Raw genomic sequence first — 26,009 nt, 5'->3', positions numbered from 1 at the left:
AATGTGCTGTCGGTCTGTGTGGACTCACAAATCAATTTTATATATTTAGTATCAATGTACTGTATAGTTATGGCTTCATGGTTTTCAGCTGAACAAACAAGAAGTATGTGCTATTAACCTCAATCTAGAAACTGTCTGGAAAACGGCATGGCCTTAACTCGCTTGTAGGTACTGTATTCCCAAATGCACAACAATAGCATTCACATTAATAATGTATAAATAAGTAAAACCTTTGCACCATTAATGGCAAACACAGGCAGAAATTCCTGCGTATCATATTAAAGACAAACCTGCAGAGTCAGCGAACATGCCCAGACCCATCTGTGTGTGTTTTTGTGGGTAAAATTTTTTTTGCCAAGGTGTCAGTAATGATCTGATGGATCTCTCTGTTGTTTATCAACACACACACCCTCCTGTCGAACATCTGGGTCCCACCTTTGCGTGCACGGTGAACCTCAAGAATCTACATGGAGAAGACCCGTCACAGGAGTGTGTAAGCGGAAAGAACAAAGAGCCATCTGGTTTGGCCCAAACAAACCCTAACCTCAACCTCACATGAGAGAGAGAGAGACCTGCATAAAAGCCAAACAGGAAAACTGCATTTATTCCTTATTTCACCAGACCTACAGTAATAAAGACCAGAACATAGATGGACTTTTCCAGATGGTCTAGGATTAAGATACAGTATCTGCAGGCATGCTGTCTGTGTTTTTATAGGCAGGAGAGACTAACTGTAGTTGTTGAATTACTGATAGGATTATGTGTGTATATGTACTAAAAAGGAAATATTGGTAGAGTTAAATGAGAAGGTTGTGGCGTAAACTCTGCACAATGCAAAGTAGATAAATATTTAGCTTAACATTTACAGTTACTCATTTAATCCAAAGCAACATAAAAGGAGCATTTCAACATTTAATATAAGTAGCCAGTAATAAGCATAGTCTCCAAAACTATGTTTACTACTAGAAATAAAGTTTAAAACCACATGCTAAATGCTGCAAGATTGTAGCATGTAAGCCCTTACATTTAAAAGACGACTTCCAGATAAATCAAAGTGTGTGGGCCGACCATAACAGGAGATACTTTGTATTCATTCATGTAGGGTCTGCTTAGTGTCACATTATAATTTCCACAGGGAAATCCAGCTATAAGCAATGTATCATGTAAAGATGATCTTAATACAAGAGAGTAAACCACTGGCAGAGTGGCAGTGCCATGGGACCAACTGTTATTAAGTTAAAGTACAAGTTGTTTGATGTAGATCTTGTACTACTGGGGTGGTTTCCCGGACAGGGATTAGACTAGTACAAGACTAAATTAAATGACAGAGCTGTCCAAACTAAAAATATCTTAAAATACACCAGTGCCATTTGTTTGCCTCCAAATGCACACAAGTAATGTTTTTAGCAAGACATGTTTGTTAAAACTAGTTATATTTCCTAATTAAACTAAGGTCTAGTCCTGGTTTAAGCTAATCCCTTTACGGGAAACCACCCTCAGTGTTTACCACAATTTTATTCCTTTCCTGTTTTTGAAAACAAAGCAGGCCTATTTTATCATTTATACACCGCATACTGTACACACAATGATTTTTAAAGCTCCTGATACAAATTATTTTATTACAATAGTCGTAAAGATAAGCAAGTTATGTCTAACTGTTATCTTCAATTATATCATTCATTTGTTTTTTTAGATAATGTTTCTCTATTGAAACCGGTATGGCCAAACTGATTCCAAGTCAGTAGTTTATACAGTGCTGTCACTATGTGTGTTATCTCAATGTATTAAGCTGAGCAGACACTCTTATCATGGCATCGTAATGTCTACAGGGTTAAACTCACATATGTAAACCATACATACCTTCTTACAAACAAACGCAGGGTTATTTTCAAACCAGGGACAAACATTGGGTTAAATTAATCCAGAAAATGTTTATATTTGACCCAACATCTTGGCATTTTGTGTTGACAACCCAGCATACAGGTAGATTAAGTTTCAAACCCAGCCTGGTTTAAAAAGAACCTAGCCTTTATAATGCTGCGTTTACACCAGCAATGTTCAAGATTTTGATGCCTCTACCGTGTCTAGTTTGCCGCTTGAACATTTTGAATGCATTCGCGCGCCTAGAACGAAGTAGACGCGCAGAAAAAGCAAGCATTTGACGCGCGTCAGAGGCGAAATCGGCTTTTTGTGGGAGGAGCAAGTGCTATGCTGTTGTCTGTTTGCAAGATGGCTGATGTTGATTGTGCATTTATCGAGAGAGTTACCGGTTTGTATTTGGTAACTTTACTATAGGGGGAAAATAGTTTAAAAACAGCAGGAATGCCGTATATCAAACGTTCCTTCATGTTGAATGAGTGACTCCGGGCAGGGCTGCCGCCACAGCAGCAAGCAGGCTCCTGATTGGTTAATGCTGGGCGAAAATCCGCCAAAGTTAAAATTTTTCAACTCTCCCGTCAGCCCCAAATTCGCTTAAAACGTGAAATGCACACCATTCACGCGTACCATGGCAGACACATTTAATGCGCGCGATTTAGACACGCGAATGAGGCGGAATCGCGTCTACCGCGCCGCGCTAAACGCCTCATTTGCGCGTCAACGCGTCTTCACATTGACTTAACATTGACGCCTCTACCGTGGCTGGTGTAAACGCAGCACAAGAGTGCATATAATATTATAGCCACAAATTTATGATGGGGATCTATAGGGTCATGTGTTGGATTGATAGTAGTGATATTGGTTTTGTTGTGCACCGGGGCCAACATGATCTCATGGAAAGTCGTGTTATAGTCACAAAAAGTTTGATTCATTTTCGTGTCCATGACACGAAATTCAGCTTTTTTCGTGCCTTGAGCATGAATGTCTTTTTCGTGTCACGAATTTCTATAAACCATTTTTTGTGTCCATTGCACAACTTTTTTTCGTGTAATTTTATGTATTGTTTTTTATTTTTTTCCCACTATTTTTAAATCATTGCTGCTTGGGGTTTGGGTTAGGATGTCAAATGTAACAGAAAGTGATTCTAACCCCAAGCAACAATGAGAAAACAATACATAAAATGACACAAAAAAGAAAGTCGTCCCATGGACACAAAAAACTATTTATAGATATAAAGCTGAATTTCGTGCACTGGACACGAGTAAATTAATGAAATTGTTTCGTGACTATAACACGACTTTCTGTGAGATCAGTCTGAATGGGTATAAGTATGGAGTATAAGCCGTACGTCATTCTTCCTCCATTGATGGTCATTCAGTGTTAGCACTGTTTTTGTATTTTGTGATGTGAATTTTTTATTAGTTGTTGCACCTTTTGAACTCTTGATGAACTTGCATCCCAAAATCGAAAGAAGTCGCACAATGTGTTTTAACCTGTGACACACAAACACACCCTTCAGCTTTTATTGTCATCTCACACACAGTTGACAGCTTCGGTCTCTTGTGTGACCACAGAATATCATCACATTAGGGAATGCAGATTTAATTTCCCACCTCCTGCCCTCAAAAGAACCCTCGGACACTTTGCTGCGGTCTGAAAAGCTGTTATCTCTGGTTTCATCTGGTTTGGTTGAAACTCTCTTTTGCTAACTCGTATCAAAGAGATGAATCAACATCTAAGTTACAGGAAACTGTGGAGATGTGGGTGTTTCAGTGTCATGAGACTTGCTCTTTTATGCTTCATTGATGCACGAGGCAATTTTAATATCAAAGAGCCTTGTATCAGATGTCATGATTTATAATGACATGTATTTGACTACATCTTAGTTTAAAAGGAAGTCATAGAGATTTGAATGACAAGGGTGACTAAATGTTTACATTTTTAACATTTTTCTTTTATTAAAGTAATCATGTTTAGCCAAAATAAAAAATGTAGATGATTAGCGAATGAAAGCTTCATTTATTTGTGTCTTGTATGTGTGTGTGACTTCATACACATATTTTACCCCTTGCGTAATAGCCCATATGTTCTTGGCAGGAGTCTGGGCTGACAAATTTTTTATGCATTCTCTTTGTTGGAGGAAGTACTATACAGGTTATAAAGTTAAAGAGCTCATTAGCCGTTGTGTGCGTTGATGTTTATTCAGCTCTGCTGTATTCTTCATTTTCCTTTCTGTCCTGCATGTGTTTCTGTTATAACTCAAGGTTATAACCTCCCTTTTTATCTGTGTCTGTTTCTTTCTGCTTTAATAGTTGTTTCAGGGGATGTTGTCCGCTCTTCACTCTGAGATAGATATACAGAGATATCTGCTGAAAATCCAGAACCTTGGAGTCAGTATATCAAATGAGAGTGTGTGTGTTTGTGTGATGCATGCGTGTTTAACTTCACCATAGATCAGCTAACGTGGAAAACATGGCCTTTGTTTGATCTGAAACTAATAAACTGGATGCATTCACTTTGATTCATTCATTTAAAATAATCTTTTTGATGTTCTAGTTTAAATGCAAGACTGTTTACAGCTGACCAGAGTCTGTGCTGTGGCATTGCTGGCTTAAAATGAGGTGTGCAGTGTGTGTTACAAAAAATGTTAATGTGTTTAGGCAATCAGGCTTTGGTCATGATGAGTGCTTTTAAGTTAGTGTAAGTTTATGTGTGTGTTGTGTGACAAACCTTGCGTGAAATCCAGCTAAAACCAGCTTCTAATAGATTGCCGCAGGGATGGCGTATTTTTGTAGGCCAACCCGGAAGTTAGCAGGACACCGGTTACCTCGACAAAAGCCCATTCATTTTTCCAATAGACTTTTGGATTATCGCAAAAACTAACCCCTGCAAAAAGTTACAGACACTTTTTGTCCTACAATCACAGATGAAGACAATTTTTATGAATTTTGAAATCTAAATGCATTTACTAGAAATGAAAAGCTAACGTTAGCTACAAATGAACTACATGGTTCAACCAAAACCCCTTTAAAAAAATCCATTGATTTGGGAGGTTGGATCCGGAAATGCTAAAATGCTCACTCACTTCCGGGTTTTTCTGCAAAAATATGTCATTCCTGCGGCACTCTATAGTGAATGATTTTACGTAGTTTCTAACTGGGACAAGATGGTCAGACTCGTTTATGGTTATTAGCTGATTCAAGCTAGACTGCCAGCTTTTGGGGCTGAGCTCGACCTGATAGATCATCTTGGTTATGCATGTTTAGCCAATATACTGTAAAAAAGATGGACGACGCAACGTCGCCTCCATGTTACGTAAAAACGTCAGTTTGGAGACAAGGCATTCGCAGAAGGAATGATCCGTGGGGCCAGAGGCGAAGCCGTGGTATCAAACTTCCGCCCAAACGCTCACGCGCCCAATTCAACCACGCCAATCATAACGACACGCCACGTTTCTATAGCATCAAATTACTAGCTAAAATGAAACTTATCACAAAAATGAACACTTGAACATATATCAGCGTGATATCAACTAGAGGTCTACACGGGTCCAAAAATTCCTACCCGAACCCGATCAGACCCGTAAATGTGCTACACTGACCCGACCCGGACCCGTCTGTTGTTTTAAAAGCTGGACCCGGAACCGACCCGGACCCGTCTGTTGTTTTAAAAGCTGGACCCGGAACCGACCCGGACCCGTCTATTATTTAAAAGCTGGACCCGGAACCGGCGCGGACCCGTCTATTATTTAAAATCTGGACCCGAACCCGTCCGGGAAGACACAGACCCGACCGGCAAATATTCTTTAGCTAAATGTTATTAATAATTCAGTAGCGAAAATGTTACTTTTTTTACCCATAGAAGTTAGTCTTCTCCCTCCTTGTACCTGACTGTGTGATGCACAATCCTTATTTCCAAGAAAGTTCTATCCATGTTATTCCTCTCTTGACGATTGAAATATTTAATGCTTATTCCAGCTTTAAAAGTCCACTTTACAGTCATGGTGATTAATAACGCAGTTTTACATTTGATCGGGTCAACTTGCTTAATAATGTTTGCCCATTTGGATTATAATAACGATTGCTCGTTCAGTGCCATGGCTGCTTTCGTTAGCTTTACTTCTTTGCTATCATCTCTGTGCTCTTTGAGCCGAGTCGCGAAAACTTTAGATATAACAGCAAGACGGTCAATTTATAATATTATAATAAAAATTAGAGATGTCAGTGCAAAATGCGCGGTACGGCGGAATAGGTCCCGCCTTCTAAATAAAAGAGCCAATTGTCAAAGGTGAAGTCATTGCGTCTCACTGCAGAAGCTCCTGACTGGTAGCCAGAGAAACATTACAAGAGCACATGCACGTTAGCTGCCTGGTTGGAGCAACCAAATATAAATTTTTTAACGCAATTTGAGCGTCATAGAAAAAATGTATGCGACAGTTCATCTAAGTTTTTGTTGCTGTTTTTGAAATATTTTATTTAAATGTGAGTGTGTGTTCTCAGAGTCCGATCGACCTCGGGTATTACCCACAATGTTAAACAGACCCGGGACCCAAAGTAATAGATTGAGACCCGACCCGGACCCGGCTGATCATTTAAAATATAGACCCGAACAGGTCGGGTCTCGGGTCTTTCGTGTAGACGTCTAATATCAACCACTTGAAAAGACCAAAACCTTCCTTTGGAAGCTCTTTTTATTTAGAGCAGAGTCCCATTCGTTTGTGACTTATATTGCAGCCAGCCACCAGGGGGCGATCAAAGAGCCAGCGGCTTCACTTTTCAAGACTTATGAGGCGCACCCGGTTTAGCCTCATAAGGATCAATGTGCCGGACACGGCACACCCCCTCCCTTGTACGTGAGGCTCCATAAACGTCATTGTAACTTTGAAGCATTAAATCTTTAAAATATACAGTCATGCGGCACATCGTTTGAAAGCTTAGACTCTCGGGATTCCATTAAGCGCACACACAAAGCATAATATGATTTATTGCAGTCATAAAACTGTAATCTAGCTGTTAGTTACCTGAACCGGGGGGCGCCGATTTAGGATATTTACTTACCTTCAAAATCTTCCCTTTATCCACTTCAGTGAAATTTTTCAAAACAAATTGTTTATAAATCTCCAAAAGTCCTAGGAAATGGTATTCAAAACGATTTGTTCGCCTCACAATCTTGACGTTTCTCACTGAATTACGATATAAGTACTGTAAACAATTAGTTCACTACCGGACATTTGTTCGACTCGCACTTTTAATTTACGATTTATAATGATATATTCAAGTGTCACGTTTATTGTGCAACGTCTGAGGAACAAATACGCCCCCTTGTGGAATTTCAGCCGTTTCATAAGAGACTACAGCTAGAAGACTACCGCATTTCTAAAAAGCAACCTGACCACTTTAAAGCCGAAGTGTTTCATTTTTTAATGTTAAAATAATTTTCATTTTTAATATTCCGAATCAGCAATTTGTAGGCAGATTTTCCCAAAACATGCACTTTGTTACAGTGCTTGGTGTGTCTGGGCATCCCAACACAGCAACATTTGCTTCACTAATAATGTGACTTTTGGTCAGAGACTTTCAGTTATGATTTTTAACAATGGTAAAGTTATAAACTTCAGCTTTTTTAGGCTTACCTGTGCATTCATCATGAAAAGTTGGTAAATCATTTTCTATTGTATACGACTTTTATATGTACTTTTTTTACATATAAAACAATAGTCAAACTGTTTTGTGACATTTTATACAATCAAATATCATAATTTTGTTGTAATTAAAGGAAAACACCACCGTTTTTTTATATTTTACAATGTTCTTGCCTCAGCTTAGACAAATTAATACATACCTATCTTTTCTCAATGCGTGCACTTAATATTTGTAGAGCTTGTCGTAAATGTGCATATAGCCTAGCCCCATTCATTCCTTAGGATCCAAACAGGGATGAATTTAGAAGTCACCAAACATTTTCCCTATTTAAAGACTGTTACATGAGTAGTTACACGAGTAAGTATGGTGGCACAAAATAAAACTTTTGTTTGGAGCCATAGGAATGAATGGGGCTAGGCTAAATGATAACACATTCACAAAGCGCTGTACAAAGATTAAAAGTGCACGCATTGATAAAAGACAGGGATGTATTAATTCATCTAAGTTGAGGTAAGGACATAGTAAAATATTGAAAAACTGTGGTGTTTTCCTTTAAACTTCAGAAAAATATATGTACCTACCAACCAACAGCGTTGCATTGTATAATATATTATTTTTTCTTTAATTCTAATTCAAAATTGTTTTATATTATTTTTTGTGGGGGTCGCAAAGGGATGCAACCTTCACAAAGGGGGGCGCACGCTGATATAACACAAAATTGCATGGGTTTGTAGTAACTTTATCAAGTCCAGTATGTTATCTTAACCTCTACCCCTTTCTTAATCTTCCAGAGCCGGGGCTCTAAACAGAGTTTGGCGTGCCCGAGCCCAGTGCCTGTGTTTGTGGATCAGTTGGAACACGGCTCCCTGGTCTCTCTGGATGCTCTGGAGGTCATGTCTGAGTGTGACGCGCCCTTCGCCTTTACCCGAGGCTCTCGGTCCAGAGCCAGTCTGCCTGTGGTCCGCTCCACCAACCAGACCAAGGACCGGTCACTAGGTATATAAATATACACACAGCACTTTTTGCAATGATTATACAGCCAATCTCATAGACTATATATTTATTAAATATAAGACGTCATGTAGACTTAAATGCCATTGGCTTGCATTACTTTATTTCCTGTTTACTGTAAAATGATTTGTGTTGTGTTGTGAAAGTGCATGTGTTTACTTAAGTCTGTCTGTCGCTTTTACTTAAGTTTGATCCCATAACGGCACATGTAACTCTGTCATTATTGCTTCATGTAATGGAAATATATGAGGTTCTGCAACTGAAAGTCGTAGCCTGTACTTAACAATTCACAGGCATATATTACTGCAGAGACTCCTGCTCGTGGGTACACACACACACGGTCACAGACAGACACACACATGTATGGAAAAACTAGTCTTTTGCCAAAATACACACACCCTCCACCATCAGACAGACAGACAGTCAAACATGCACCGGGCCCTCGGACACACAGGCTTTGAAATGAGAGCCGTCTCAGGCTGTTTAGCTCTGATTGGTTGGTTTAAACAAGCACCAGCTGTAAGAAAGTTGCAGGGAGAAACAGAGAAAGAAAGGGTACACTCGAAATTCCTCCAATATGTGCGAGACTGTGAGCCTGAGGAAAAAATAGATATCATTTGGGCAAAAAGTGCTGAAGAAACACAGAGGCAGCTCCGTGTAAGTCCAAGTTGTTTACTTTAGTAACATTAATTTTTACTTTGCTTCCTAAAAGCTTTTTATGATGTTTATTTTAAACCAAAATGTGATTCTCTTGAAAGAAAAACTGCCTGCAGGATTTGTTTGGGTAGCATTCTGCAGGTTTAGTTTGGCTGGATGTGGGATTTAATGGGGCCGTAATTCATCCGAGGTCACACCTTACAGACGTGCAATAAAAAAAATCGGTTGCACTCGCAGCTGACCTTTAGATATGATTGCATGCTCCATTAAGGGTCAAATAACTTTGATATATCTTCTGATTATCTCTCACTTAATTTTGTGTTTCCTGTTTTCTCAGGTGTGTTGTATCTGCAGTACGGGGATGACACCAAGCAGATTCGCATGCCTAATGAAATAACAAGCGCCGATACAATCAAAGCTCTGTTTGTTAGTGCCTTCCCTCATCAGCTTAACATGAAGATACTTGAGTCGCCCAGCACCGCAATATACGTCAAAGACGAGAACAGGAACGTCTACTATGAACTTGCAGATGTCAGGTAAGTCTGTGTCAGTTCAAATTAAGAATGCTAACTACATTAGCATCCACACCAACAGATAGCGATAGGAATGTGTTTATTCTGCTCGAACCCTTTAAAGCGACACCATGTAATTTTTCAACCTTCATAATACATTTTCAAGACCCTTGTGATAGTACATCGACTTTAAATAGGTTGAATGACATGTCTACCATAGCCTGATGGGGTCTGTATCGCTTTACTTGTATTTTAAAACTTAGGGTTTCTGGTAGTAACCAGAGCACAAAAAAACTACAAAATTCGACTGCTTTACGGCATATGTCACTTCCTCCACACAATTTGTTTTTAACGTGAATTTTGCTGGAGGCTACTTAACTTCTTTTATATGACTCTGAGGCACCGTGTTAGTGTCACGGACCTATGACACGGGCGACCCGGGTTCGATTCCCCTTTAAGGCAATTTTTTATATAAACTCACGATCTTGATTCATACATAAATGCGTTCTTCTTTATAAATGACGACGATTATCTTGCATATTATTCCCTGTATTCAGATGCTGTGTTCACGTATTTACCTTTCTTTTACTGTGTCTATGGTATTTACATTACAATCCAGGATGCTATAGCAGTCAAACTTGCCCAAACTCACACAGTGTAAAACCAAACCCTATTCATTCACCAATCAGATCCGAGCGTTTCTCTCTTCTCTCTTTCTCATTTGCTGCGTTCCGCTGTCACTCGCGTGACGTATTACAAAGCGGCAGACCTAAACACCTAAACGGAGGTCAAATATGCAGGCTGCATACGTCATCAAGCCTGGTTTAGTAAGGTAAACTGAGCATTACATTCGCAAGTCATAAGCATACTGCAACAATTTATGATTAACTAAGTATAATAGTCAACTTTTTAATTGTTAATATTCTGAAATAAGACAGTCTTGATGACGTATGCAGCTTAGAAATACGACATCCGGATGCTGCAACCTTCAGATTGAGAAATGGCTTCTTCCACGACTAGTTCCTCATCAGATAGTTGTAACATGACTGCGTTTCTCCCTGTTGTCTCAAAATGTTGATCGTTTAGCGTTTTAAATGTTTAGTTTTTAGTTTAGTTTTAAGGTTGGCTAGTTTCTTTCCTTTGCGACAGTGCTGCGGCGCTTGTGGCCTCTAGGGGCGCTAGGCGTGAAAAATACATGTCTAGCACCCCCTAGTGGCCAAAAAGTTCAGTGGTGTGCCTTTAAATTCGAGTACATTTTGGTTAAATGTCAACACATTATACTGTAGTTTATCAGCAGGAAAAAATAATTCTGAAAGGTATCCCAACGATATACTTTATATATATAGTTGTGTTGTGGATTCTGATATTCTCTTAAATTTAGAAGATTGTTAAAGGTACAGTATGGGTTTTGTAGTGTCATATATTGGTAAGATTGCAAATTGCAACCAACCTCAAATTCAAAACGCAATGAGAAGCTACGGTAGCTGCAACAAGACAAAACGTGTTCTCTAAGACAATGTAGGGATGAAACGTGATCTGTTAAAGAGTTTGTCTGTTTAGGGCTACTGTAGAAACATGATGGCGACTTCCATGTAAAGGGAACACGTGGTGTATGTAGATTAAAACGGCTTATTTGAAGGTAATAAAAACAATACAGTTCATTATTTAAAGTCTTTATACACCACAGATAATATAGTTATGTAGATTATATTGCATTTCTGTCAAGAGATCCTTCTAAAAGTTACACATTGCACCTTTAAAACCCGTATTTGTTTAGTTTCAGTTCAGCTCATAAGTTTACATCCCCCTTTTGAAATTTGAAAAAAGTTAGTATTTAGCTAAATTTAAAGGGTCACATAAACTGCAGTTTGTTTTTGATTGTCCTAAATAAGTTAGTCCTGCAAGAAAAAAGTTTTTTTGTGATTGTTGCGGTCAAAAATTCTTGATCTTGCGGCATGTTTCTTAAAAAGTGTGATGGAATATGCAGGATATTTATGCAATTTTATGCAATGAAATTAACTTGCCAAAATTGCGGGAAACTTTTTACAGCTTTTGCAGCTTTTCATTGATGTTCACGTCGCGTAATTACGTCACTTCCTAACATTCCCATGACCCATTGCTTATCAAAACAAAGTAATGTATACAGGTTTGTAACAACATGAGAGTGAGTAAATGATTATTTTTAGGTGAACTATCCCTTTAAGGCTGTTTTCTCTCTCTGTCACCATCTCTGTTTGAAACATATAATTGCAGCTTACTTACCTACTTATCTTTACATCAGCCTGACAAGAGCAGCGCAAATTATGAATCATTTTTATATGCTTATCATTACAGATTACAGTCTTCCTTTGTTCGACAGCTTCCTCTAAATGCATGACATCACTCCACACAGGATGTGACCTGCTCTGAGGTCACACTGCACTCCTATTTCCCTCTCTGTTCCTTTTCCTTGAGCACCAGTTCAAAAGTTAAATCTCACATGTTTATTTGGAACATACTTAGAGTTTAGACTCAGTATAAGCACACAAACAGAATGTAAACTAGATTTGTGTGTGATAAATATACAGTCTCAGACTGTAGAGAGTAATACAGCTAAAGTTAACATGGCCTCGTTCAAACAGTTGTTGCTTTCTTTGCATTTAAGCCTATAAACCAACTGTTTGTCATGCATCACTCAGCAGCACAACTAATATTAACATTCCACTAATGTAACACTTCAAACAAACACTCCCACATCAGGCTCTTTTATTCTTTTATACTCCCCACCCTCACACATTCTGCCAACCCCACTTCTTCATTGGTTTCCTACTCGTCTTTCTTTCGGTAGCTCTCTTCAGACGAAAACCAGTAAACATTCGTTCTCCAGTTGGAAGTCAGCCATTTAAAGAAAAAGTTTTGTAACGTTTTATTTAAAGGGGTGTTCATAAGACTGACATGACACCTTCATAATCATGACATGACACGTGCTGTAAACATGAAGGAGATTTTATGGACGATTATGAAAACTGTCATTAAGTGTCATTCGTTGAATCATGTCTTTTTTAATGCAAAGATGGCATTATTTGTGATGGCTCTAATATGACAACTGGACATTAACCAATACATCATATCTTGTCATGACAACTTGACATTATCAAGACAACATAACCGACCACTTTTTACCAGTGATACAAATTGAATTTGTCATTAAAATGTCATTAAGTGTAAATACTCTGTCATATAGTTTTATGACAGCGTCATGAATATTTTTCTTGACCTCAACTACAGTGGTACAAATATATATAATTTGTCATTAAAATGTCGTTAAGTGTTAATAATACTCTGTCAAATAGTTTTATAACAACATCATGAATGTTTTTCAGTTTATAATGACTTTTTAAGTTTCCTCCATGTGTTTAAAAAATAAAATCAATCATTCAATAATAATAATAATAGTTAAAATTGATAAAATTATATTTTTATTGCATTTGGAGACTGATTCATTCAGTTGTTGCGTGGATAATAGTACCAACAGAGTCAGTGCTGGGTGCCTGATGTTAACATACCAGTAAATGCGACTATTACGTTAGCCCAACATTATAATTCATATGTATTACAGTAACACTGCAAAAATAAAGACAGAAAAACAGTTCCAACTAAAATCAAGTTTTATTTATATACAAACAATAAAGAACGCTTCAATAATTAAGGTTGTTGCAGAAGCGGATTAGCTCACCAATCAGGCTTTCTGCCTCCTGGATGCTCGCGCACCCTGTAATGTTTGTAAACCGGCAACCCCGTCTATATATTACTTATGAATATGTTAGGAAATTATTTTTGACACATGTAGGTTATTACGTGTATTTTGGATTTTAATTTCATGTGCCTACCCCTCTCCGTGGCCTCATCCGAGCGCACTTCTCCGCCTTGCGTCTTTTGAAGACATGGATACGCACTCACCAGGACCCAGAAAAGACTCACACACCTTTGGTTGATGCATGCCCACACAGAAATTCTGAACTCCCTGGGCATTAGTCCCCTCATGAGAGACTTTGTACTTTATTATACAACCGGCGCAATGCGCGACGCAAGTGTCTTTTGCTAGAGTAAAGAGCGCGTTGATAATATGCGCATATTAACGGCATGACAACGCGGGGTTGTTATCACATACATGGATGCGAAGCAGCACAAACACGCCTTTTTAAAGGATTAAAATGTAAAAGATTATTATTGAGTCTCTTGGACATAAATTATGACCGATTATGAGACCGTAGAAGGCGCAAATAGCTGCTTCATCTGTGGCTAAGTAAATAAATGCTTTGCTTTTAAACAAATGCATCTATTTTTAAATGTTTTTTAAAGGCTTCCCCACAAATTTATTGTATATAATGACTCTTTACCTGTGGATATGGTGAAATGAGAACGTTTGTAAATTCTTTATATCTTGTTTGTAACAAATAAAGTATTTTTAGAGTACAAACCTTATATAAAGCCTAATATATTCTAAAAATGTAATTATACAGCATGTATTTCTTTATAAAATTATACAATATCAGAACTAAACCCATTATTATTTTTGTTCAATGTATGAATTATTCATAAGTTAAAAAAGCCAGCAATAGTACTATTTAGTAAAAAAAGTCTATATAAGGTATGTAATTGTGAGAATATTTTACCACTGTTAATCGACGTGTGATCCTAACTTAAAAACGAAAGTAAAATATGTTCGTCTGGACATTGAAAATTTTGAAGTTTATTTAATATTATATGTTGTTATAATATTATATGTTGTATGTAAATATATATATGAAAAGTTTCGTTGCAAAACGAGATAACCACCGTTTTTTTAATTGTTCAGAAATCGCGTTTTTTGGTTGTGCATTCCAATTAATTTCAATGCAACTGCAGTTGGTTTGTTTTGATTTAAAACCTTCATTACTTAAAAAATACAGCTAAGTAGCACCATAAAACAAAATAATATGATAACATAATAATAAACATGTTTTGACAAAAATGTTAAAAATTGATTTATCTCGTTTTGCAACGAAACTCTTCATATGTAATGTATGTCTGAAGTTGGAACGAAAGTAATTTCCCCTGGAATTGTTATAAGTATTTCTGCTTCTGATTAATAATAGCGCATATATTAATCTGATGTATGTGTGTTTCCGACCCTGCTGTGTGCACTAAAGTGTATATGACAATAAAGTAGTGTGAAACTCAATGTATTTATTTTTAAAATGTATTTTAAATGGGCCTACAGGCTCATAGTTTTTTTTGTAAAAAAAAAAATCACAGCACCCCCTGTTCAAAATGACTTCCAGCGGCCCTGTATTGTGCACATACATAAAGTTAAGTATAATATTTTGACGTGTCTGTTGCATTTTTTTAAGGTATTTAAAATTATTTGACATAGTATTAAAGGGGCCATGTCACAGGAATTTTTTAAGATGTCAAATAAATCTTTGGTGTCCCCAGAGCACATATGTTAAGTTTTAGCTCAATATACCATATAAATAATTGATTATAGCATGTTAAAATTGCCACTTTGTAGGTGTGTGCAAAAATGTGCCGTTTTGGGTGTGTCCTTTAAAATGCACATGAGCGGATGAAGTGCAAACACTGATCACAATGATGGTGGTTTGTTGAAATTGAAACTCAATTGTTCTGTGAATTATTTTTTTCTCTGCACTAAATGGCATTGCTGTGGTTGGATTAAGGGGTGGTATTATTATAATAAGAGCTCCTTATGACATCATAAGGAGAGCCAAATTTCAACTACCTATTTTTTCATGTGTTTGTAGATAATGGTTTACCAAAACTAAGTTACTGGGTTGATTTTTTTCAAATTTTCTAGGTTGATAACAGCACTAGGGACTCAATCATAGCACTTAAAGGGATACTTCACCGATTTAGCATTCAGCTTTGTATCTGTAGAAACCCGGCAGTATTACTGAATGACCATGTTTCCCTCCATCATTTCCCCCTGAGAGGAGAGATATCTGCATTTTGGTTCTGCAAAAAAGTCCTCCGATGATGCAAAAATCGTCATATTACATCATCGGAGGACTTTTTTGCAGAACCAAAATGCAGATATCTCTCCTCTCAGGGGGAAATGAGGGAGGGAAACATGGTCATTCAGTAATACTGCCGGGTTTCTACAGATACAAAGCTGAATGCTAAATCGGTGAAGTATCCCTTTAATTATGGAAAAAGTCAGATTTTTATGCCATGGCCCCTTTAACACTTAATGACATTTATATGGCAGTTTAATGTTACGTTAAAATAAAGCTGTGTTGTTTCTTAAGTTGGATAATTATTCTGCTATGTCATGTTTATGACAGATTTATGACAAGTTATGATGCATTGGGTTATGTCAAGTTGTCAAAACAAAGACATCTTAAACAATGTCATCTTTACATTAGAAATGACATGATTGAACGAATCACAATTAATGTCATTTGGCATAAACGTGCATAAAATCTCCTTCATGTATACAGCACGTGTCGTGTCATGATTATGAAGGTGTCATGTCAGTCTTATGAACACCCCTTCAAGTAAAGTGTTCACCCAAAAAGTTGTCATTCTCAATATATTAATAGTAGAATAACATTTCTCACACAAGACTATCATTCAATATTAATGGATTGAAAATACGCTCATTTTCCAGCTCCCCTAGAGTTAAACGTTTGATTTTTACCATTTTGGAATACATTCAGTCGATCTCCGAGTCTGGTGGTACCACTTTTAGCATAGCTTAGCACAATCCGTTGAATCTGATTAGACAATTAGCTTCACGCTAAAAATAACCAAAGAGTTTCGGTATATTTCCTATTTAAAACTTGACTCATCTGTAGTTACATCATGTACTAAGACCGACGGAAAATTAAAAGTTACGATTTTCTAGACAGATATGACTAGGAACTATACTTTCATTCTGGCGTAATAATCAAGGACTTTGCTGCCGTAACATGGCTGCAGCAGGCGCAATGATATTACACAGCGCCTGAGAATAGTCCCCTTCTATTGAAAGTAACCAAGAGGACTATTTTCATGCACTGCGTAATATCATTGTAAATCGGCTGAATAGATTCCAAAACAGTAAAAATCAAATGTTTAACTCTAGGTGAGCTGGAAAATTAGCATATTTTCAAAAAAGTGGAGTGTCCCTTTAAGCACAGGTGCATATTTGGCACTGGGTGGCTTCTAGTTCCCATCCACTTTTATTGTATGAAAAAGTACAGAATTAACTTTCTTCACGTTCAAAACATCTCTTGTTATGTTCTGAAAGTATGTAATGATAAAAGAAAGAAAAGAAGGAAAGCCATACAGGTTTGTTTACGTGTTTGTATGTACCGTCCCTTTAAATCTCTTTTCTCTTTGATTTGGCATTAAAATTAGCTGAGTGATGATGACTAGCAAATTGCTTCACATCCACATGTATTGTCCTGTGAACGGAAGCAGTTCCTCTCCTACCATAGTGATTCAGAATGTACTTTGAGATTCTTTTATTAGGGCTGTAAATCACATGACCTGTCATATCAGACTTACTAAGAAAAACACACATCCCCTTACAGAATTGAGTAGTTGTCCACATACAATCACAGTTTATGGACAGGACAGAGACTCCATGATCGGAAAACGTATGCAAACCTAGTGGACAGTTAATGTTTTATCTTAATGGTGGCCTAGTGGACCATTCTTGGATTAATGGATGTCTCAGCCATCATGCATGTCGTTGATGCAGAACGCCGTAGCTTCTCAACCTCAGTTTCTCGCTCTCACTCGCCCGTGTCTCTTAGTGGATCGATTCATTCTCAAGATTCTTACTCGCGCTGTCACTCTCCGCTCTCACGTGTTGATGTCCCTCAGCCCATGTTGCACCCCATGGTGGCCGAGCTACGGTGGCAGGGTTCCACTGGCCGCGCTCGACCCCGTTCGGATGGTGATATTTGGTCTGTTTATCTAAACGATACGGTGGATTTTTCTCCTCGCAGGAGCATCACGGATCACTCCTGCTTGAAGGTGTACCACAAAGACCCTGCGCACGTCTTCAATCATGGACCCCGGCCAAGCAATGGGGACGCAAGGGTAAGTGCCAACCTGTACTTATACTACTGTTATAGTGCATTTTGTGTGTATTTGGTCATTGTATAGTCAAATGCTTAAGTTTAATAAGTAAGTAAGTTAAGAGTTCATTCAAAAATAAAAAATCTGAATGTGCTTACAGGAATCAAGGATGTTTTGCGTTTCCTGTCATGCACACTTGAATCAGCATTAAGTTTCCATTTTTGGTTGAACTTTTTCTGTAATCGCTGTAATCGAAGTACTCTGTCATCTTTATTTGAAAACCCTGTTTTATGCAACAAGTCAGAACAGATTTATGCTTCCCAAGCACAAATTTAAAAAAAAATGTATGGGGTTATGAAATGTAATGCTTTTGAGAGCTCTCATTGGCTGCTTTCTGTCATGTCCATGCGTTGCCAGATCTTGTTTTTGCATGCACAGAAAATGAGTGGGTAATTTAAATAGCAGGTCCCTTCTCAGCACCCCTCCTTCTGTTCGGATATCTCAAGGGGTTCCTCTGCTCTTCACAGTTGGACTCCCCCCACCCCAGTCACCCTAGTCCAATTCTTTCTTTGTCCCAATTTCAGGGGGATTGGATCAGGACTGAAGCAGAGGCCATTCAATAGAAAGCAAATACTTTTTTCTCATTCCTTACCCTCCCATAATCCCCTCTAATCTTTTGCCATGCCGGCCGTATTTGTTTCCCAGTGATGTAACGGAAATTAGATCACAAGGCTTTGGTTTTCTGTGTGCTTCCCCAAATTTAACTAGGTAGCCCCGGACTTTTGTTACTGGTAATCCCCGGCCTGGCTTTGACCGGCGCACAGCTAATATGCATTTAATTACACACTTCCATCAGATCCTCGAGGGAAGTTTGAAAAGTTTCAGGGAAGACCTGTTTTGTTTGCTTGTATGGCTAATGTATATACTGAAATGTGCGTGCAAAGTTAGAAATTAAACAGCGCGTTGCCTGCATCACATGTGCGGAGGGATTAAAGTACATTGTGTTATGACTTGTATGCAAATACACAGAGAGATAAAGATAGGATAGATAAAGAAAATTACCTAGGGAGGGAGTAGACACTATTTAGGCGCTTGTGGCAGTGGCGTTATTGCATAACATTAATCAAAGGTTCAGGTTTCTTACAAGCTCTCACATGCTATACCATGTGACCAATACAGATCATGCCCAGCCCAGTAAAAACATAGCCATGTTTTCTGTGTGTTCCTGTTGGTGCAATGCAATGCAATGCTCTTCCCATTGGGCCACAGGAGATCCCTTAATTTGGTTAGAGAAATATAAAAACAAAAGTTTTCTCAATTACTATTGTGCCAGCCTGCAAATGTTTTTACAGATTTATTTGCATTGTCAATAATTCAAATATGGCCATTGAGCTGACACACACATGATCCAGACCATGCGGACTCAGTCTGACCACAGTTGTTGTTATTGTAGCTGTCGCGGACAAGAGATCCATTATGCTTGTAGAGCTTTATACTGGAGTAGACACACACACATGGATACACTTTACCCATGCACGAACAAACTCAGAAACACATGATCTGTCCTTCTCAGTTAAAGCAGGCATGCAGATACTCAGACAGAATTAACACACTAATCAAATAAATCCTGCACCTGTTAAAACACGCCATTTCTGTGTGTGCCTGTGACAGAAAGAAAAATGAATAGCAAGAAAGACAGAAAGAAAAGTGCACAAGGATGCACACGCAAGTGACTTTGCTCTGTTGAAGCCCAGAAGATGTTTTTACTTTGCGTGATTTAATGGGATTGTAATAACAGAGATCTAGATCCAGTGTGTTCATGCATACACACGCACACACACACACACACACACACACACACACACACACACACACACACACACACACACACACTGCACTGTGTGTGCTCAATGCCAGTCTGTATGCTGGCAGATCTTTGTGCAGTGTACCTGACCACAGATGTTAATTTAAAACAGACTCCTAAAAACAGCAGTGCAGTCTGAGTTTTGTGCAGACTAGTTAACCAACAACAGGGAAAGTTTCTAGCCAATCAGAGCAAAGTGTAATTTGGGTAATTGCTTCTCATTTTTGTCCACAATATGTGCCATACAGTTACTGAAGTGATGCTGCCTAAGGCAGAGACTGTGGTAAAATCATCATATGGGTGATTCTCAAGAAATCCAGACTTAGAAGGTGTCCAGCATCAGATTTTTTAAAAAGCCCTTGAAGCACTTTTTTTGCACATATAAGATTAGGTCTGAACTTACTAAAACCATTTTTTTAGAGGATTTAAAAAATATTTCCTACAGAATTATTTAAAAATGTTTAGATTATCATTATCAAAAATTATAATTTCCGCAACATGATATTACATTAAATGTATGCATTTACAAACTCGTGTTTCGGTAATGACAACTAAAAAGTTGTCTAGGGAAAGTTTCTACTGATAGAAAGAGAATCATATGGGTAATTCTCAAGAAATCCAGACTTAGGTGTCCAGCATCAGATTTTTAAAAAAATCAACAGACAAACACACAACGCGTCTCAGACTTCACGCGAGTTCCCAAACGAACATTATTGGAAACCCAAACAAAAAAGCAAACCCAGTAAAGACAGGGATGCGTTCTCCGAAACTACCTTAACGCTACGTCGTTCTTAAGTTGTACCTTAAGCTGTACCTTATCACTAATACGTGTTTTCCGAAACGTTCTTAGTTACGTATCACTTCTGTAAGTCGTTCGCTCGGAAGGTTGGTCTGGAGCACTCTTAGCTATACCTTATCCCACATGATCTCCACTAGGGGCCATCACTTTCATTAAAGCTTACATTGCAGTCTATATAACTAAATATTTGTAAAAAAAAAAATGCAATACACTCCGTGTTTAATTAGGCAAATATTTTTATATTTAAAGAATAAAACATTTACATAATTAGACATCATTACATTGATGGTTGTTAGATTTTTAATTATGTTTTCCAAAGGGACATCAACTGCGAACTATTAAATGCTACAGGATTAAGAAACTATTTAAAAAACATATTTTGGGTGATGGAGTTGGTGAAACTGGCAGCTATACAGCGAATCCTACTATTTCATTTGTGCATTTCATATCCGTTAAATCTTAGTCTAACGCAGTGTTTCTCAAACTTTTTCTGCAATTCCCCACTTTGGAGGTAGGGAAGGGTTCCGAGCCCCACCTGTCCCCAATCGCCCCAAAAAAATGTTAATCAACTAGGCTTCAAGTTTAACTGTTGAAATGTATATAGTCACATCATATTTTAAAACATTACAGCATTAAACACCTGCAAAAAGAAAATAAACATGCAATGTTTTATCATTTTGCATGAAGTAAAACTTTGTGACCAAATTTCCTCCCGTTTGTCACGCCCCACTTGTAATGTTCCTATTCCCCACCAGTGGGGCCCGCCCCACACTTTGAGAAATGCTCGTCTAACGGCAAGTATTTTAGCTGCATAAATAAATCGGGTAAAATTACAAAAAAATAATTATGATTATTAATGTTAATTCGACTTTGCATCGAAGTTTTTTTAATGTTTTATAACTTTGAGGCAACTGCATGCCATATTCTTTATATACATAAAAAATAAACTGTGCACTTAATTACTGCTTGTATAGTTTGTAAAATTTCCACATTAAAACTAATCAAAGCTAAAATCGAAAGCAATCATACTATATATTTATAGGCTGTTATATAATATTTGATTTGTTATATTTAGACAGACAGGCTCCAGAAATGCGTCCATTAAGCTTTATCCGCATTGTTAACGCGCTACTTGTGCATACAGTGTCCAAGCACAATAAACGCGTGAACTAATGAACAACAGCAGTTTGTTTTTATATATTTTACTGTGAGTGTAATGCACAGCCAAGTACTTGCACAACCCACTTTATTTCCCTGTGCAACGCATGGGAACCCCTAATATAAATGATCCTTTCAAGGCATAGCGGATGAATTGGAGCAGTTTAAACATGATACGTTTGGAAATAAAGTTGCGGGTTTTGCACGGGTTTGATAAAAAATATAAATGGTTGAATTTAGTTGTTTGCAATTTGAAATATTTTTAACAGATATTCCAAATAAATTTAACTTGAACTATTTCTAAAATGTTTCTTTAATAAAGAACACCGCTATCTCATAGCGCAGCGAAACCTATTACATAAAGTGAATAATTGATTGTCGAGCAATCGATATCAACCTATTCAGCACCTCCACCATGGACAGCACCCGCTAAGGTCGAACTTAAGAAGGTTTACCTTAAGCAACATCCTACGGTATAGTTCGGAGAACACACGTAGGAAAGGTATACCTGTAGTTAAGGTGTACCTTTTGAGTCTTCGTATCGCGCTAAGAGAGAACGTTATCGGAGAACGCACCCCAGACAGAATATAATGCATGAGATCTTGTCACACCCCAATCATTGTCAAATTTATCATTACCGCAACATGATATTACATTAAATATATGCATTTACAAATTCATGTTTTGGTAATGAGAACTAAAAAGTTGTATAGGTACTATGACAAACATAATTTTAACTTTTATCAGGAGAGAAAAAATAAGAACTGCTTACCTGGTAGCCATCTTGTGTGTCACTGTCAATTATGTCCCTTCCAGCATTTTTTTTTTTTAAATGTTAGTTCCTTGAGGGCTTAAACAATGATTGAAAATTGTTGCGGAGGATGAGAAAATTGGTCTTGGCCACAATTATATTCCTGATTATTGACTCTACATTTACCAATGATCACCAAATACCACATGTTTCTTTACTGTAAATGTTTATAGTATAACATGCAGTGAAGCTTTTTATTTTTTACATTTTTTAATTATAAATATTTCCATTTCAAAGAACCCAAATCCAGTCATGGACACGTTGCGGTAATGAAATTTTTTCCCTTAAACGTGGGAAAAACAACAAAATTGGTTTGTATGATGTCATTTAAAATCATGTGCAAAATAGTACATGAAGAGATGTTTGTAACTGTATGCTTCTTATTTTGATACTCTTACTTTGTATTTACTATCAAAATGTTTCATGACACCTCATAAGTCTAACCATATGTGATTTTTTTTTGTCTATATGTGACCCAATTTTCTACATAAAATCCTCCAGCATTATTTAAAGAACATTGTGTGAAAAATTACCTTGACGTCTTTAATATTACATGACTGAGTAAGATCATGTCAAAGATTGAAATTTTCTTAATGCTATTATGGGACTTTAGCCTGGATTTCAGAGGCAAGGTTGGCATTGGCAATTTTGCTTTTGTTTTGGATATTTTTTTAAGAGTCTTGTCCTGTTCATAAGTCCTCAGTAGCATTTTTTCTAATTAAGAGATAGGAAGGGGTGAAAAATGAAAGAGCGAGGAAATAAAAGGGTGTCTTTAATTCAAACCAAATGTCCTCATTCCATCATCTTTTGATTTGGTTCTTTATTTATCAGAGGTTTAATGTTTCATGTCAGCCCTCCTCCACCAGATTCTCCCTTTTAAGGTAATGCAGAGGAAGAGTTTCTGAGTTGTTGAGACAGGCAAGGGCTTTCATGTTGTTGCTCAGGTAACATCTGGAGATGATCGTCTTGGCTCTCCACCGCATCAAACTCAGCTAATGCTGTACAGTCTGCACACTCTCTCCTAATTTTGAGATTAGGAGCATCAAAGTTTGATTTATTTTTGCATTTTTTACATGACCTTACTCAGTCAATATTAAAGATGGTTATAGTTTCACACAATCTTGTGTAAAAAGTAAATCATTTAAATGACTTTAGCTGGGTTTTCACAAGTTTATTTTATTTTATATCAAGCCTTTATTTGACCCATACACGTTTAAACCTTCAGGTCACAACCCAGAGTTAAATGTTATTGCTCAGTAGATGCTCTTTAATAGCTCAGGAGATTTAATGGAGTTTCTCACACTATTAATTGGTTCAACTTAAAACATAAGTTTCCTGGTTGCCTTACAATTTTGAGTTAATGCAACTTAAAGGGGACATGTCCTGACTTTTTTCATGTTTAAGTGCTATAATTGGGTCCCCAGTGCTTCAATCAACCCATGTAAAAAAAAAGATCAACCCAGCTACTTAATTTTGGAAAACCATTCTCTGCAAGCATGTGAAAAAATAGGTAATTGAAATTTGGCTCCCCCTGTGATGTCAGAAAGGGATAATACCGCCCCTTAATCTGCACTATCAAACCACTTTAGTGCAGAGATCAGCTCATTTGCGTTTAAAAGGACACGACCAAAAACAGCACATTTTTGCTCACACCTAAAAAGATTTATCTTAAAAAAGAAGCACTTTAAAGATATTAGTTGACACAACAACTCTATATATATATATATATTTTTTTTTTTTTCACTAGCTGCAGCTGTAAATTTACTTTATACATTTTGAATTTGGGTTAATGTGATAAGATATATTTGGATTCATGTATTTCAATATTTGCTTTAAAATTTTCAATAAAATTGAGCTTCAATTGCAGACTTCAAATCTGAGCTCATTTTGTGACTGAGATCTCTTTTAAAACTCTAATGGAGACATTTGTGAAATATCTCTTGAGTGTCCATTTGCTCTTCATTTCATCTCAATGATGTCTAGGAGAAACAACTACTAAGTTATTAAATTGATCTAATTTGTGATTTTCCTTTCTTAGAATTCCCACACCAGTAAGTTTATTTTGGATTGGTATTCAAGTAAAATCAGTTCCTTGTGTAATTTGATAAATTTTAAACATTGAATAGTGTATTTGATTCGTCACCATGGGGAGATGATGTCACTGAAGAGCATGCTGCTGTCCTGAGGCAGATAAACTCTTGGATCGCTCACCTGTTCTGGGTGTAGCCTGGGCTCTGACTCACACATGCACAAAGCTCCTATTGTTTCAGAGAAAATGAGGCAGGGCAGAATGGTCCATGTCATTTGACTGAAACGAAAAAGAAGCTTTATTTGTATTCAGTGGATTATCTGATAAAGCTTATTGGTTTTAAGACTTATTCTGCATATCTCTCCTTTTCTATTTTTGTACAAGACAAACTGCATTCTGTCTACTGCCTACACAGACAGCTGCTTTTTAAGATAGCATCCTAACTGACATTTAATCTCCTAATGACTGATCTGAAGCATTCTCAAATTCATTTCAATAGTCTCAATTGTCTGATGTCAACATGTCACTAAGCTAATGAAATGATACTTTAACAAACATTGATACTGTGCCTGAGGTGACAAAAGTGCCTAAATTAATTTTACAGTTGCTGTCATTTTAAGCGCCAAAATGAAACAGGTTTAGTTTCGCTCTACATTAGTTTTTCTTTGAATTCAATTACTCTTTCATGGTCGTATGATTAGTGTGAATGCTGAATTTTTGTTGACTAATTCAGTTAACCAGCTGATTTTGCTTTAAAGGGGACATGTTATGAAAATCTGACTTTTTTATGTTTAAAGGCTATAATTGGGTCCCCAGTGCTTCTATCAACTTAAAAAAAGTGAAAAAGATCAACCCAGTAACTTAGTTTTGGTAAACCATTCTCTGCAAGCATGTTAAAGATAGGTAATTGAAATTTGGCTCCCCCTGTGATGTCAGAAGGGGATATTAATACGACCCCTTATACTGCACTTTCCAACAACGGCACTGCCATTTAGTGCAGAGATCAGCTTATTTTCATTTAAAAGGACACACACAAAATGGCACATTTTTGCTCACACCTACACAGTGGCAATTTTAACATATAATAAATTATATATATATGGTATTTTGAGCTTGAACTTCACATGTGTACTTTGAGGACAGCAAAGATTTATTTAACATCTTAAAAAAGTCTTGTGAAATGTCCCCTTTAATGTCCAGATTTTACATCGGATGTCATGTGGTGACCCAGTGCTGTACCAAAATGATTTAATATACAAAAATAAAAAGACATGCCCTATTGTATTTTAATTAACTGCACAGACTCAAAAATCTCCCAAATAATTAATATGACAATAGGCTTTTTGGGGAAATAATATTTTGGTTTATAGTTTCTTATAATCTCCTGAATTACAAATGCTTTATGCTCTCATAACACAAATGTAAGCAAAAATTATGTCATCATTTAATGGCCTCGTGTAATTTAGAAACACTGTTTTTTGGCAGACCAATAATTTTTGTCTTGATACAAAAATTATAATTTACAAAGAAAACATTTTATTAATGAAATTTATGGAAATCAATGGTGCCCCAGATCTGTTTGGTTAATAATATTCTTCA

The 26,009-nt window shown here is 37.1% G+C and overlaps 1 protein-coding gene across 11 annotated transcripts in view; it reads left to right on the top strand.

Annotated features, from left to right (window-relative positions):
- Positions 1 to 26,009, top strand: part of LOC129425869 (sickle tail protein) — a 159,317-nt gene that overhangs the window by 99,970 nt on the left and 33,338 nt on the right. For 9 of the 11 annotated variants that reach the window (XM_073864263.1, XM_055181910.2, XM_055181911.2 and 6 more), the window contains exons 3-6: positions 4,191 to 4,268; positions 8,312 to 8,516; positions 9,526 to 9,724; positions 17,677 to 17,770. In XM_073864263.1, the coding sequence (XP_073720364.1) occupies positions 4,191 to 4,268; positions 8,312 to 8,516; positions 9,526 to 9,724; positions 17,677 to 17,770 (576 nt within the window). The remainder of the gene's footprint in view (positions 1 to 4,190; positions 4,269 to 8,311; positions 8,517 to 9,525; positions 9,725 to 17,676; positions 17,771 to 26,009) is intronic. The other 2 variants (XM_055181909.2, XM_055181915.2) reach the window with 1 other exon arrangement.

Source organism: Misgurnus anguillicaudatus, chromosome 25 (genome assembly GCF_027580225.2).
Source record: "Misgurnus anguillicaudatus chromosome 25, ASM2758022v2, whole genome shotgun sequence".
Lineage (NCBI taxonomy): Eukaryota > Metazoa > Chordata > Actinopteri > Cypriniformes > Cobitidae > Misgurnus > Misgurnus anguillicaudatus.
This window is presented reverse-complemented; position numbering and strand designations above follow the sequence as displayed.